At 40.8% G+C, this 14,146-nt stretch overlaps 1 protein-coding gene across 3 annotated transcripts in view; it reads left to right on the forward strand.

Annotated features, from left to right (window-relative positions):
• slco4a1 (solute carrier organic anion transporter family, member 4A1) overlaps window positions 1-14,146 on the forward strand; it is a 35,194-nt gene that overhangs the window by 12,828 nt on the left and 8,220 nt on the right. For all 3 annotated transcript variants that reach the window (XM_077214263.1, XM_077214261.1, XM_077214262.1), the window contains 5 exons: window positions 8,536-9,135; window positions 10,169-10,541; window positions 11,957-12,047; window positions 12,606-12,727; window positions 12,819-12,930. In XM_077214263.1, coding sequence (XP_077070378.1) covers window positions 8,728-9,135; window positions 10,169-10,541; window positions 11,957-12,047; window positions 12,606-12,727; window positions 12,819-12,930 — 1,106 coding nt within the window. In that variant the 5' untranslated portion in view covers window positions 8,536-8,727. The remainder of the gene's footprint in view (window positions 1-8,535; window positions 9,136-10,168; window positions 10,542-11,956; window positions 12,048-12,605; window positions 12,728-12,818; window positions 12,931-14,146) is intronic.

The raw sequence follows: 14,146 nt of genomic DNA on the forward strand, positions 1-14,146 counted from the left end.
GAAAATCTCTTAATGGTTTTACGCAGGTAAAACTTGCCTAAAATAGCACACCTTACGTTTGTACGCGTGTGCTTTTTAATGGTACCATTGCATTCTCAGCGTAGTTTCTTTTGTTAACAGCCAAGGATAAGGATAATGATATTGAGTTGGTGTAATTAGATATTTTTATATTTTTCTAATTCTTTAATTTGAACTTTTAAGTCTGGCTCTTGAAGACAACAAGGCCAAATTTGAGCTTGTTGTGTCCTTCCACATACTTTATCACATGTAATAAAAATTGAATCATATATATGCATGATTCTCAGATTTGAAAAGCTGAGCATTTCTTGACTCTTTAGAACCACTTAGGTTAAATGTCCATTCCACAATCCCTTCTGTGAATGTGTAACCCTGCTGATGCCCAATCATATGAATACTTGCTATACTTGTCTTTTGGTTCGGCATGCATGTCTACCCAATGAATGCAGCACACGTGTACCACTGCATGCGTATGACGTAATTTGAATGTAATTCAATAAAGTTTATAGATTTTCTTTAATGTTGCGAATGCATCTGAAAAATAATGAAGGATGCAGAGTTAGCTGCTGTGAGAAAATTGCAGCTAAGCGGAACAAATGGATTTATAAGCACACAGGTTAATACATTTGAGACATGTTTTCTTCAGCGCATAACCTGTGTCTTTCAGTTGCATACTTATCTGTAAACAAACAAAGCAAAAACATTGCTGTGTCCACAAATACCTAATTTACTAATAGACACAAAAAAACTTTGATATTCAACATAATACAATGTCATAAATCACTATTTTCCAGAGACACAAAGTTAGATCAGTTAACATCAAAACTGTATTGACTAAATCCCACAAATGTTGATATTCAGCTGAAACGACACAATTAAAAATAGTGTAGCCTTTCATCAAAAGCGCTGAGGTGAGATTTTGTGCCATCTATGGTCAGCAGAAAATAGTTAAGGTGTGTATGTGTAGTGGGGGGGGGGGTCATCTTGTTACCTATGTTACCCTAATGCGGTTACAAGGTGTGTATAATTTTAACTACCTTATTAAATAACTCCACTAACAGTAACTGCTGTTCAGTTTGCATACTGCTGCTCTCCTTCTACTCTCTTCTGAACTCTTTCCTCTCTTCATTATAGCTCTAGGTGAAGGGTTGCCAGATATCACAAAAAAGGCTAAACAAACCACTTAATGTCACTGTTTTGTTCTATGTATTTTGGGACTTTTAGTTTGAAGGTCTTTCTGTTCTGTTTTGCCTAGTTCCCTTTCAAGGCAACTCGAGCTGCGTCTGAGATGCGTGATTACGTCGTGAAGCACGTGTAAAATCAGTCCAATGGAAGCCCGCTACGACATAGGTGACGTCATAGACCAGGAAACTATAAAGCAACCCTGAAATCAGACCGCGACAGCTTCTGCACCTTCAGCAAGCGCTCTCTGTATATCTGTCCTTGTCTATTTATTGTTGTCTGTCAAGCCCAATATATCTATCATTATTATGGCGAGCAAGCAAGATTATAGACGGTGTGTTGTTCCCTGCCCTCGTTATATACGGGTGGGGACACACACATCAGCTTTGTGTTGCTTGTTTGGGAGTGGAGCATGCTCAGTCAGTCCTCGAGGGGGCTGATTGTGAGCGTTGTATGAGTCTATCTATGAAGACGCTCCGCTCTCGCCGATCGTTCTTTGAGGAGGACGGTACGGTTTGCGGTCCCCGCGCGGGTCCCGCTGTTGCCTAGACACGGCGGCGACTCGCATTTTGGGGTTCGAAATCGGATCTGACAGCGTGGTTTGGGACGGGCCCCGCCCTATCTCAGCTTTCACCTGCAGATCCAGTGTGCTGCGATTTCCAGTTCTGAGGAATTGGTATCGTTAGTGTTTTGTTAAGAAAAAGTGAACAAAACAAATAAAAATATTAAGAAAAAGGCAGATGTTTGATTTTTCAATAAATAGGCAGCTCATAACTCTTTTGAATAAAGAGGAGCTTTTAAAAGGAGGCTTTTCTAATGCTGTTGCTAGTTAAATATTTACTGGACAGCTGAACATTATGAGAGTGAAAATAAAAAGAGTTTATTAGATGAAATATATCTAAAAAAACAGGAAAACTCTGTATCTCAGCCTCCTCGTCGGGGACTACTGGTTTTTCCCTATCTCCACACTGAGGTGTCGAGATCGTGGAATAAACCGGTTTCTATTTTATGTGTTTAATACCCAAACGTCTAACTAGAGTAATGTTATGGGTATTAAGTATCATGGTATGACAGTGCCTTGGATTATAGAGACGCTTGCGAGCTTTCTCTCTCCCGAGTCGGCGTCATCATTTTTAACCCCGACGTTACCCACCAGCCATCTTTAATAATAAATAAATTTTATTAGGCAGTACTGGTGGGTAAAGTATTTAAGGACATAGATGAATGTGAGGATGTCAGCATTGACTCTATTCGAGAATATATATATATATATATGTTTATATGTATACGTTTTTCTGATATAAAAATAAAGAAAAGAAAGATAAAAATGTCTGTTCTTCTGGACGCTCCGCTTTCAAGAAAACTAAACCTTTCAGCGGCGTTCCAGAGGTTTCTTCCTCACCAATCTATGTTCCTGAAACTGGCATAGAGTACAAAGAAGAAGACCTGATGCCGAGGCTATCAGGCTTCTAAGGGTGGTCCCCTTAGGGTAGGGACGGTTTTGAGAAATCGTTTCTCCTCGGCGCCCTCTGGGGTGCGACTCTCTGAGGAGGGTCGCAGCGCTGCCAGTTCGGTTGTTCCCTGCCGGTTCGCCGTTCAGGGCACCGAGGTGTCAGCGTCCCCATACGATCCTCCGAGGAGGGTCGTAGAGCAGTCAGTTCGGTCTCCCTGCCGGTTCGCCGTTTCAGGGTGCCGAGGTGCCTGCTTTTTCCTAGAATCCTCCGAGGAGGGTCGTAGGAACTAAGCTAGTTAGAGGTAGGCAATATCTGAGGACTGTCGTCATCTCTAATAAAGCTTAGACAAGAAGTCCTGTCGAATGAAAAAAAAAAAAAAAAAGAGGGACGGTTTTGAGAAATCGTTTCTCCTAACGGCGCCCTCTGGGGTGCGACTCTCTGAGGAGGGTCGCAGCGCTGCCAGTTCGGTTGTTCCCTGCCGGTTCGCCGCTTCAGGGCGCCGAGGTGTCAGCGTCCCCGTGCAATCCTCTGAGGAGGGTTGTAGAATGGTCAGTTCGGTTGTTCCCTGCCGGTTCGCCGCTTCAGGGCACCGAAATGGTTGTTCAATCAAATCCAGAGGCCAGTCTCGAGAGACTGGTTCCCTTATCGGAATTTCTGGCAGCGTGGAAACTTCTGCCAAATATTTCTCAATGGGTCCTGCACATAATAGAAAAGGGTTACAGAATTCAGCTCGGTTCTCGTCCGCCCTGATTTCAAGGAGTCCTCCCCACGGTGGTGGACTCACAGCAGGCTCTGGTAATGGAGCAAGTCAGTCAGAGCAGGTGGCAGTTCAGCATCGAGATGCTTTTCTGTCCCACATAAAGAGTTTGGGGTTGCGGCTAAACACCAAAAAGAGTGTGCTCCTCCCTGCTCAGAGGACCACTTTTCTAGGTGTAATTTGGGATTCGACCACAATGCAGGCACGCCTGTCTCCTGCTCATATTTCTGCGATTCTCACAGCCGCAAAGAATGTGAAACTAGGCCAGTCACTCACTGTGAAACAGTTTCAGAGACTGGTGGGTCTCATGGCAGCTGCGTCCAACGTTATTACTTTTGGCCTTCTGTACATGAGACCCCTGCAGTGGTGGCTCAGGACCAAGGGGTTTTCTCCGAGGGGAAATCCGTTCCGCAAGATCAAGGTCACGCGGCTATGCCTTCGTGCCTTGGCCTTGTGGAAGAAACCTTGGTTCCTCGCCCAGGGCCCAGTGTTGGGGGCTCCTTGTCGACGCGTCACGCTTTCGACGGATGCTTCCCTCACGGGATGGGGGGCGGTCATGAGTGGCCGCTCGGCGCAAGGTCTGTGGCAGGACCATCAATGTTCCTGGCACATAAATCGTTTAGAGTTGATGGCGGTATTTCTAGCACTCAAATATTTCCTGCCAGACCTGAGAGGCCATCACGTGTTGGTCCGCACAGACAACACTTCGGTGGTCTCCTATATCAACCATCAGGGGGGTCTGAGGTCACGTCACCTTTGCAAATTGGCCCATCAGATCCTCCTATGGGCCCAGGGGGAAGTTACTGTCGCTCAAGGCGGTATATATTCCGGGGCGTCAGAATGTGGGAGCAGATATTCTGTCGAGACAGGGGCTGAGGCCCGGGGAGTGGAGACTTCACCCAGAAGTGGTGGAGTTCCTGTGGCAAAAGTTCGGTCGTGCTCAGGTAGACCTTTTCGCATCATCAGATTCAACCCATTGTCCCATGTGGTTCTCTCTAGCGCACCCAGCTCCTCTCGGTCTGGATGCTATGGTGCAGGTGTGGCCGAGGCTGCACCTGAACGCCTTTCCCCCGATATCTTTGATTCCGGGGGTTCTGGAGAGGGTTCGCCGAGAAGGGGCTCGTCTGCTTCTAGTAGCCCCTTATTGGCCGACCCGAGTTTGGTTCTCGGACTTGGTGTCTCTTCTGGACGGCTCCCCCTTGGAGATCCCAATCAGGGTGGACCTCCTGTCTCAGGCCGGGGGCACGATATTTCACCCTCGGCCGGAGTTGTGGAAACTGTGGGCCTGGCCTCTGAGGGGGCCAGGCTCAGGGAGACCGGTCTTTCGACCGATGTTGTAGAAACCATTCTTCAATCCAGAGCTCCTTCCACGAGAAGGCTTTATGCGCTAAAATGGAAACTTTTCACCACGTTGTGTGTTGAACGTTAGTTAGATCCTGTTAACTGCCCTGTTGGTTCAGTTCTTGATTTTCTGCAAACCCGTTTCTCGGCCAGGTTATCTCCTTCCACCCTAAAGGTTTACGTGGCGGCTATATCTGCCTACCACACCCCTCTGGGGGGGTACTTCTATTGGGAGAAACCCTCTAATTACTCGCTTTCTCCGTGGTACATTGAGGTTGAGACCTGCACTGCACGCTAGAGCACCGGCTTGGGACTTGGCCATTGTACTCGAGGGTCTGGCTTTAGCTCCCTTCGAGCCCATCGAGGAGGTTTCTGAAAAGTTCCTCACTCTAAAGACTTTATTTCTCCTTGCTATCTCATCTATCAAGAGAATTGGTGATTTACATGCTTTCTCGGTTGCTCCTTCATGTCTGGAATTTGCACCTGGTATGGTGAAGGCATTTCTCTACCCCAGGCCGGGTTATATTCCTAAGGTCCCACTGAATGTTGGGGGCCCAATAGTGCTGCAGGCCTTCTATCCTCCACCCTTTAATACCCCTGACCAGGAACAGCTTAACCTGTTATGTCCAGTCCGGGCTTTAGATGCCTACGTTCACAGAGCTGCCCTGTGGCGTAAATCTGAGCAACTATTTGTTTGTTTTGGGTCACTCAAGAGAGGATGCCCTGCATCTAAGCAGGTTATGAGTAAATGGATAGTCGAGGCTATTTCATTGGCTTATGAAGCGGCCGGACAGCCTTCACCTATGGCTGTGTGGGCCCATTCTACTCGGAGTATGGCGGCCTCTATGGCCTTAATTTCGGGAGTTTCCCTTCTTGACGTGTGTAATGCGGCAGGATGGTCCTCTCCGCATACATTTGTCAGGTTTTATGACCTTGACCTCTCCACTCCTGGGGCGAGGTTGCTTGCTTCTTAGTGTGCGCAGGACCTCACACAGAACGGGCATTTGTCACTATGGCGTAGTGGGTATAGGGTTCCCACCGCGTCTCAAACGCAGCTCGAGTTCCCTTGAAAGGGAACGTCTCAGGTTACGTATGTAACCTTGGTTCCCTGATAGGGAACGAGACGCTGCGTTTGCCTGCCATACTTCCTGCATGCCCTGATCGACTTGCTTCAGGTTTTTCAGAAGCTATCACGGTCTGATTTCAGGGTTGCTTTATAGTTTCCTGGTCTATGACGTCACCTATGTCGTAGCGGGCTTCCATTGGACTGATTTTACACGTGCTTCACGACGTAATCACGCAGAGCGTTCCCACCGCGTCTCAAACGCAGCGTCTCGTTCCCTATCAGGGAACCAAGGTTACATACGTAACCTGAGACGTTTCTCTATTCCTGTTTAGTTCCTGGTTTCTTGGTTGTCATAGTTAATTCAATTCAATTCAAACAACTTTATTTATCCCCGTAGGGCAATTCAGTTTTAGCCTACCAGTCGTATCAACAAGACAAGAAGACAACACTTAATCAAGCATTCAGAAACACTGTCAATGACATCATATTGCATTTGGGCACCAGAACAAAGCAACAAATATACAGGCCACAATACATGGACTAAGCAGGGACAAAAGTTCAAGTAGATAAGTAAATAAATAAATAATACTAAGTAAATAATAAATACAGAGGTTTACCATGCCTGGCACATATCTACAGTAGTTGCCGCTGTCAACAGTATTTAAAAGCCTGATGGCAGAGGGAATAAAATAATTTGCATATCTGACTCATGATCTGTCTAGCCTTCTGGAGCACCCGTTTTTTCCAGAGGGAGCTCAGGTATGTCAGCTGAACTCCAATGATCTTGGAGCAGATTTTAACAATGCTGCTGAGGCTATTCTTGTCCTTCACAGACAATCCATAAAACCAGCAGATAAAAGAAAATGTTTAAAGACTTTCAATAAATGAATAATAAAAGTTACATAAAATCCTCTGAGATACATTGAAAGAATTTAGCTTCCGCATCAAGTGGATTCTTTGTTGTCCCCGCTTAGTGATTGACTCTGTGTTTTTGTCAAACTTGAGGTTGGAGTCAAACATGGTTCTTACGTACTTATACGTCTCTACAATTTCAACATTTTCACCATGAATGATGCTGGCTTCTGGGTTAAAACGGTTCCTTCTAAATCAATGATTAACTCCTCAGTTATTCATTGTTTAATTGATTAGAGTCTCACCTGTCCCTTATTGCTACTGTGAATTTAAACCCTCAGTTGTCTTCTGTTCTTTGTCTTCTGTTAACATTTTGTGCTGGTATGTATCTTTGTTTGGCTCCTAGTATTTATTAAATCTTAATTTATTGTTTATCTGTGTTAAGCCTCATTGTTGTGGATGCCTCAAGTCAGTGTGACACTTAAAAACACAATATAATAAACAGACATGGCAAAACTGTACCGGGGAACAAATCTAAACAATATAACTGGTATTACCAATTTCCTGAAAAATTAAAAGGCAGGAAATTTAATTATTATGAATAAAATAGATCAATAGAAAATATTCAGATATTATAAATTTATTGAAAAATAATAATTCAACAACTTTAAATTTGGATTGCACCTATGAGTTGCATTTAATATTAATCAATTTGGGGCACAGGTTTTCATAATAAGGAGTGGGCTTCAAGGACAATAAATTAAATAAAGTTCAAAACAAGTTTAGAATCAAATCGAATTTTTTCAAAACGGATATTCGATATTTAATGGAATTGTGACGCTAAGAAACTATTTTTAATCAAATCGTGCCCCCAAAAATGTTTTTATTTTATTTTATTTTTTCATCGAATGGTGACCCCATGAAATGATTTTTATTGAATTACGGCCCCAGAATCAATTTTTAATTGAATCGTGATCCCAAGAATAGATTTTTAATAGAAACGTGACTCCAAGAAACGATTTTTAATCCAATTTTGAGCCCAAGAATCGATTTTCCTGAGGTAAATGTAACGTTATGTGACAGCTATTGTTTACAAGCTGTTTTAAGGATGTCTTATCTTGGCTGAAACACTGATTGCATGAGACGTGATAGGCTACATTTCAGTAAGTTGTACTGTATCTTTCAACATATCTTCTAATGTTCATTCAGATTTGTTTCGTGAACTGGTAGTAAAGAGGAAGAGATGATCGCTTTACGTGCCGCTTGAACTGAGGCGTTCTGTCACGCCACATTATAGAGACACACAACAGCTTTTTTTTATTTCATCATACAATTGACAGAATTTGAGACTTTCATATCAAAATTAACGTGCTCTAGTGTCATCTTTGATCCGCAAAGTCATTTTGACTGCGTGAGAATATGGACGTGTTGTGTTAGAATAGTGTCAGTTGCGTGGGTCTCACGCTGAAGGCTCTAGTTTGCATAGTTCTACTCAGCTCAAGTCTGAAAAAGGAATTTTCAAAATCTCCTAATGGTCCTGTGGGCCACTGTAGGTCATTGCACTCTGAAGAAGGTGAAGGAAAGACTGCCAAAAAACAGGAGTGCAGTGTGAGTCTGGCATGTCGGGTGTTTGTCCCCAAAAGAGTTTTTTGTGGAACAAGGATGGCATGCAGAACTAATCCTGGCTCATTAGAGTTTTTTGGGGTCTGTTTGGACACCACAGTTCACTTCACTGAATAAATAAAAGTCTTTATTTTTATCACTTTTGATTTGTTTTTGGAGCTTAACAAGTTGATCATTTACTGAGGATTTACTGAAGTTGGCTACAAACTTACTGAGTGTCTCTTTCTCCCTTTTCTTTGCAGAATTAAGTTTTCCAAGATCCGTATGACTTCACTTTAAACTCTAAGAAACTCTGTAAAGGGATTCTTGTCCAAAAACTGCCATCGTAACACTCTGTAAAACTACACATAGAATAGAAACAGTGTTTCCTGTGGAAAAGTTTATTTTTTTCTTATTCTTCACAAAGTCTGTCATAGCGCCCCCTTTTTGGGGCCATGCCCCACCTGTTAAACAATGACACTTCCTTCAGCTCCAAGCAAGAGCTTTTGGACCTACATGACAGTCCACTGGGACCTGGTCCAGACAATCCCAGGCCCATGGAGTCCCAGGACTCTTTGCCTGGCAGCCCATCTGGAGATGCACTCACTGTGTTCCACAATACTGGCAAACTGGGGCTTGAGCTCACAGATCCACCCATTGGGGTGAAGTTTGTCCCAACGGACTCCGAGAATCTGTGTGGATGGGGAGCACTGAGTCCACGGTGTATCCAGACCTTCAACACCCCACGCTGGTTTCTCTTCTTCCTCTCTGTGGCCTCCTTCCTCCAGGGCATGATCATCAACGGCTTCATCAACACCGTCATCACCTCCATTGAGAGACGTTTTGATCTGCGCAGCTACCAGGTCAATTTGTTTGTAAATATAAATGTCAAGTTAGTGTGGCATAAAATATTGGTATCATATTGCTTATATGCATTATATATTTTATAATGCATATAAGTTTATATGCATGAAATTTTTTAATTTATTAGTATCGATTGATGTTGAATATTTATCGACAATGAAATGTTACTGTTCTCTTGGCCATTTACTGTTTTAAAGGATTTTCAGTCAACATTTTAAAATATTGATTTGACATGCAACACTTTTGTAGTATAGTACTTTCTAGATGAAAAACATTGCTTAACCTTAGGACAAATCCCAATTGCATACTTTACTAATTGTGCTAATGATGATAAAGTGAACTACTGTTCAAAAATTGGGGGTTGGTAAGTTTTTTAGATAGTTTTTTTCTTTTAAGAAGTCTCTTGCATTTATTTGATCAAAAAGATACTGTAAAAACAGTAATATTGTGAAACATTATTACAATTTAAAATAACAAGTAACTGGTTTCTATTTTAAAATGGAATTTTTTCCTGTAATGCAAGCTGAATTGTCAGCATCATTACTACAGTCTTCAGGGTCACATGATCCTTCAGAAATCACACCATGATTTGGTGCTCAAGAAACATTTCTTCAAGAAACAGTTGTGGTGGTGCTCAATAAACAGTGTAACATTTTTTTCAGAATTATTTGATGTCATTTTTGATCAATTTAGTGCATTCTTGCTTTAGTTATTTTTTCCCCTGTTTATATATGTATATATATATATATATATATATATATATATATATATATATTACAAACCCCAAACTTTTGTACAGTAATGTATTTATTCTTAAAATTTCATAATAAATCATAGAAGTATTGCAAACCAATCCTCTTGTATATCACAATGGGTTGTAGGTAATAGTTCAAAAGTATGCATGGCCCAAAAGACACGTAGAATAGATTGTATTCAAATTGGGATTTAGCCCTGTTATCCATTGCTAGTTTGAAAGTGTACATCACATGGCAGCATTATTAACACAATGTGTTATTTGTTTTGCCATTACAGGCGGGACTCATCGCAAGTTCCTACGACATTGCTGCTTGTGTGTGTCTGACATTTGTGAGCTACTTCGGTGGTACGGGTCATAAGCCTCGATGGCTGGGCTGGGGTGTGCTCATCATGGCACTGGGGTCTCTGGTCTTTGCCCTGCCCCATTTCACCACACCACCCTATGAGGTGAGAGTACCGCAGCGCATGGGATTGTGCTCGGCCAATCACACAGAGGCATGTGTCGGCGAGGAAGGTGGCCTGTCAGCGTACCGCTACGTCTTTATGCTGGGCCAGTTTCTTCATGGGGTCGGGGCAACCCCTTTGTACACCCTCGGGGTCACCTACCTAGATGAGAATGTCAAGTCAAACTACGCACCTGTATACATAGGTGAGTGTGATGACGCCATGAAAAACATAAAACATATACTGTGTACAGACTGATATTAGATATTTTATTCTGTTTGCCCATTTCCCCTATTTTGATATATAGATTTAGATTACCTTTTTCTGTCATCTAAAATTCACTCATAACAAAATATTAAAACACTAATTTAATAACACTGTTAAATGTAATCTTTAGGAATTCTCCAAAGGAATATACATTTTTCATACGGTATATATGTGGATGCTGTGATGCCTAAATTTACTTTTATCATTTAAGTCAATTTATTTTATTTTTCAGTATTTTATCTTTTTTTCTTCTTATTTCCATTTATTTAGACAGAATAGTGCAGCATTTTATTACTGTAGGGCCCTATATATTATGGTTGTATTATTAAAATGAAATTTGGATTAATAAATCAAACGTAGGTCTGTACAATTAATCAAAAAAGAACCCTATAAGGAAATTATGACAGATATATTACTATCGTTTTGTAAAATATACTTAAAAGATAAAAAAAATGTATTTAAGAAAAGTCACTCAATCAACAGAATTTACAAAATTACAGTACACCTCTGTTGTGCACCACTTCATGTGAAATGTTTAGTTGTACTTGTTACTACATTTTTTTATGATAAATTAGGAAAAATTTAAATAGCGTTTGGGACAAACACTGTAAAACAGATTTCATAGGGCACTTCTGTTTTTAAAATTGTAATACAATTATTAATTCAGTTGATTAGATATGCTTTTTGATTATTAAAATTAAATAAAAGCATTAAAGCGGAATCCAGAATTTCAGAAAAATTTCAATAGAATCAGAATTTGGAGAGAAATAACACAGAATTTGCTCACATGTAATAAAGATTTCTCAGGGTTCTAATATTGGTGCATCCCATTAAATGATTGGACATGATTTCATCAGAGTGTGTGTTTTTAAATGTGTAGCTAAATGTATTCTAGCACTCAGATCGATATTCTTTAAAAAAAAAGAAAAACAACACCAACAAATCAATTGTCTTATAGTTTACAAGGTAAAAACACTCAAGAATTCATATTTGCCCTCACTGAACCCTGTCATTTTGTCTAACTCAGGCTTTGACACACCTACTCACTTTTCTTTTGTCGTTATCAGTGAGCCCCACTAGTTTCCACCTCAGACATAAATAAAACCTCCTTCCATTGTTTTTCCCCCCACCGTCCAGTTATCAAAGGCCATTGCATTGAAGACAATCGCTACCCTGCTTGCCCCCAACTCCAGACATAGGCACTGGAACTTTCAAACTGCATCTTACTGTGCCTTTTGATTGAAAATAAAAATGAATCAGTGTGAAGTCTGTGAACTAAGACCAGCTTTTATATGACTCAAGGGGCAATGGAGAAAGCCACAGAGACTTGATGAAGTGCTTTTGTTTTCTCAGGGATCTTTTACACTGCCGCCATTGTAGGGCCTGCGGCCGGATACTTGCTGGGTGGATTCTTTCTCAACATTTACACAGAGATCGACCAAACGTAAGTGGCTAAGTAGTAGTTCACCCAGAAAAGAAATTCATAATTTACTCATCCTCATGACTTTCTAGTAGAAAAAAACTGTGATTTTATATTTATCTTCAATTTTATGTAGAAAGCACCTATATTATATTTTTATAAAAAGGCTTTTCATTTTCATGCCATGGCTGATAACTGTTCAATATTAAAACTGTTTACTATTTTTTCTAAATAAATTTAAAATAAAAAGCGAAAAACTAAAATCAATCATTTTAAATGCTACAAATACAGTTAGGCATCACACATTTATAATGTACGTGTAGTGTATAAAAATTGGATATTCATTTAGAAATTTGGAAAAAGATGCAAGATTATATAGGCAAGCAAAAAAAAGTTTAGTGAGAGTTAAATGTACACTTCTTCAACAGATCAACAGATTAGGATTGATTTGGACCTTCTGCAAGATGACTTCCATGATGCAGAATAACAAACTGAAATCTTGCATGAAAAAACAAACATATTTTTCTACAGTCTTATTAGCAGTAAATCTTTCTAATGCTAAAATCTCTCTCTTTCCCTCAGGACAGAGCTGACTCCTGAAAACCCACTGTGGGTGGGAGCTTGGTGGATTGGTTTCCTGGCAGGAGGAGCAGCAGCTCTGGTTATTGCTCTGCCTATACTGGGTTACCCACAGCAGCTACCAGGTGCTACCCATAAGCGCTGAAGTCAAGTGACTGCAGTACAGTACAGTATAGTATTAGTGTGAATAACTGTCTCACTTTCTTTATCTTGCAGGCTCTCAGCGATATGTGGCAATGCGTGTTTCAGAGGCCCACCAGCTGAAGGATGGCAGTCAGGTCACTGCATCTGATCCTCAGTTTGGAAAAACAGTAAAGGACATGCCCAGGTATGAACACATGACAGGAGAGAGGAAGTGAGCTAAAAAGTTGTTTCCCCTGCTGGTTTTTCAATCGTATTGAAAGCCATACCAAATTTCACCACCTTTTAACATAAGTGTACTGCCATGTTTATGTTTAGAAACTTGGTTGATGAGCTGAGGCTGTAGTTGTCTAGTATGCCGAGTTCAGCAAATTCAGATGGGCGATGGGTCCCTAGATAATTTTCTTAAGATTGAGGATTAGCACTTTTTCAAATTAGCACTTTTCACTGTCACTTTACTCTTAAAGAGCCAACAAACTGCCACATACAAGTTATTGGGTTGTCGTTTTTCACTTGGTGTGCTATTTTTTATTTGGCCACAAGTTTCCATTAGATATCGTTAAAACCTCCTTCAGTTGTTATCCTGTCCTCCATTCAGTTTTTAAAGGCCATTGAAAGACAATTTCTGCATTTCATCAATGAGTCTTTAGAAATAAAAGACAAAAGCACAAATCAATGCTATCAATTGATGCTGTTGTATGTTATCCATAAATGGTCATCCACAGAATATAAATAATTTGTATTTGCTACACTATCTAGTAGCACTATCTAGTGGATTTTGTTTTTAATAAGTGAGTTGAGGGAGTCATTCATTCAACCGATTTGTTCAAATGGCTGATTCATTCGGGAAAGAAGCAAGTGATTGTTTATTGAACCGTTAAAATGATTCGTTCAAAACGCTGATTTCAGTCAAGAAATCATCGCTGTCTGTTGCATTGAGACTGCAAAAGGTTTCATTTTGAAATTCTAGTCGGCGAAATAAAGGGAAAACAAACAATATTGACAAAATTGTGTCTAAAAAGTAACTCACAATGTTAACTTATTTTTAATTTAACTGTTGTATAACACAAATATCACACCAATTGTGCATGGGAAAACGGCACTCCTACTGATGTGATATTCTAATATAAGAACATAATATGATATAAATATAAGACAAAAACTAATTTGGGGACATACCTATAACTGCACACATCACGCAGTGAAAGCACAAGAGAAAAATGCGATGTCAGCTCACAGTGCCTCGTACATCGTTAAAAACAATGTTTACAATACCATAATAGACAATACACATTACACACCCCTACGCACATAATGAACGAACTTACGACTGAACTGACATTTGCCAACTTTCTTCTTCTCTCCTCTCTCGTGTGCAGGAGACAGACGTTATTCTGCCGCAA

Source organism: Siphateles boraxobius, unplaced genomic scaffold (genome assembly GCF_051911475.1).
Source record: "Siphateles boraxobius isolate OS27281-9 unplaced genomic scaffold, OSU_SipBor_1 68, whole genome shotgun sequence".
NCBI lineage: Eukaryota > Metazoa > Chordata > Actinopteri > Cypriniformes > Leuciscidae > Siphateles > Siphateles boraxobius.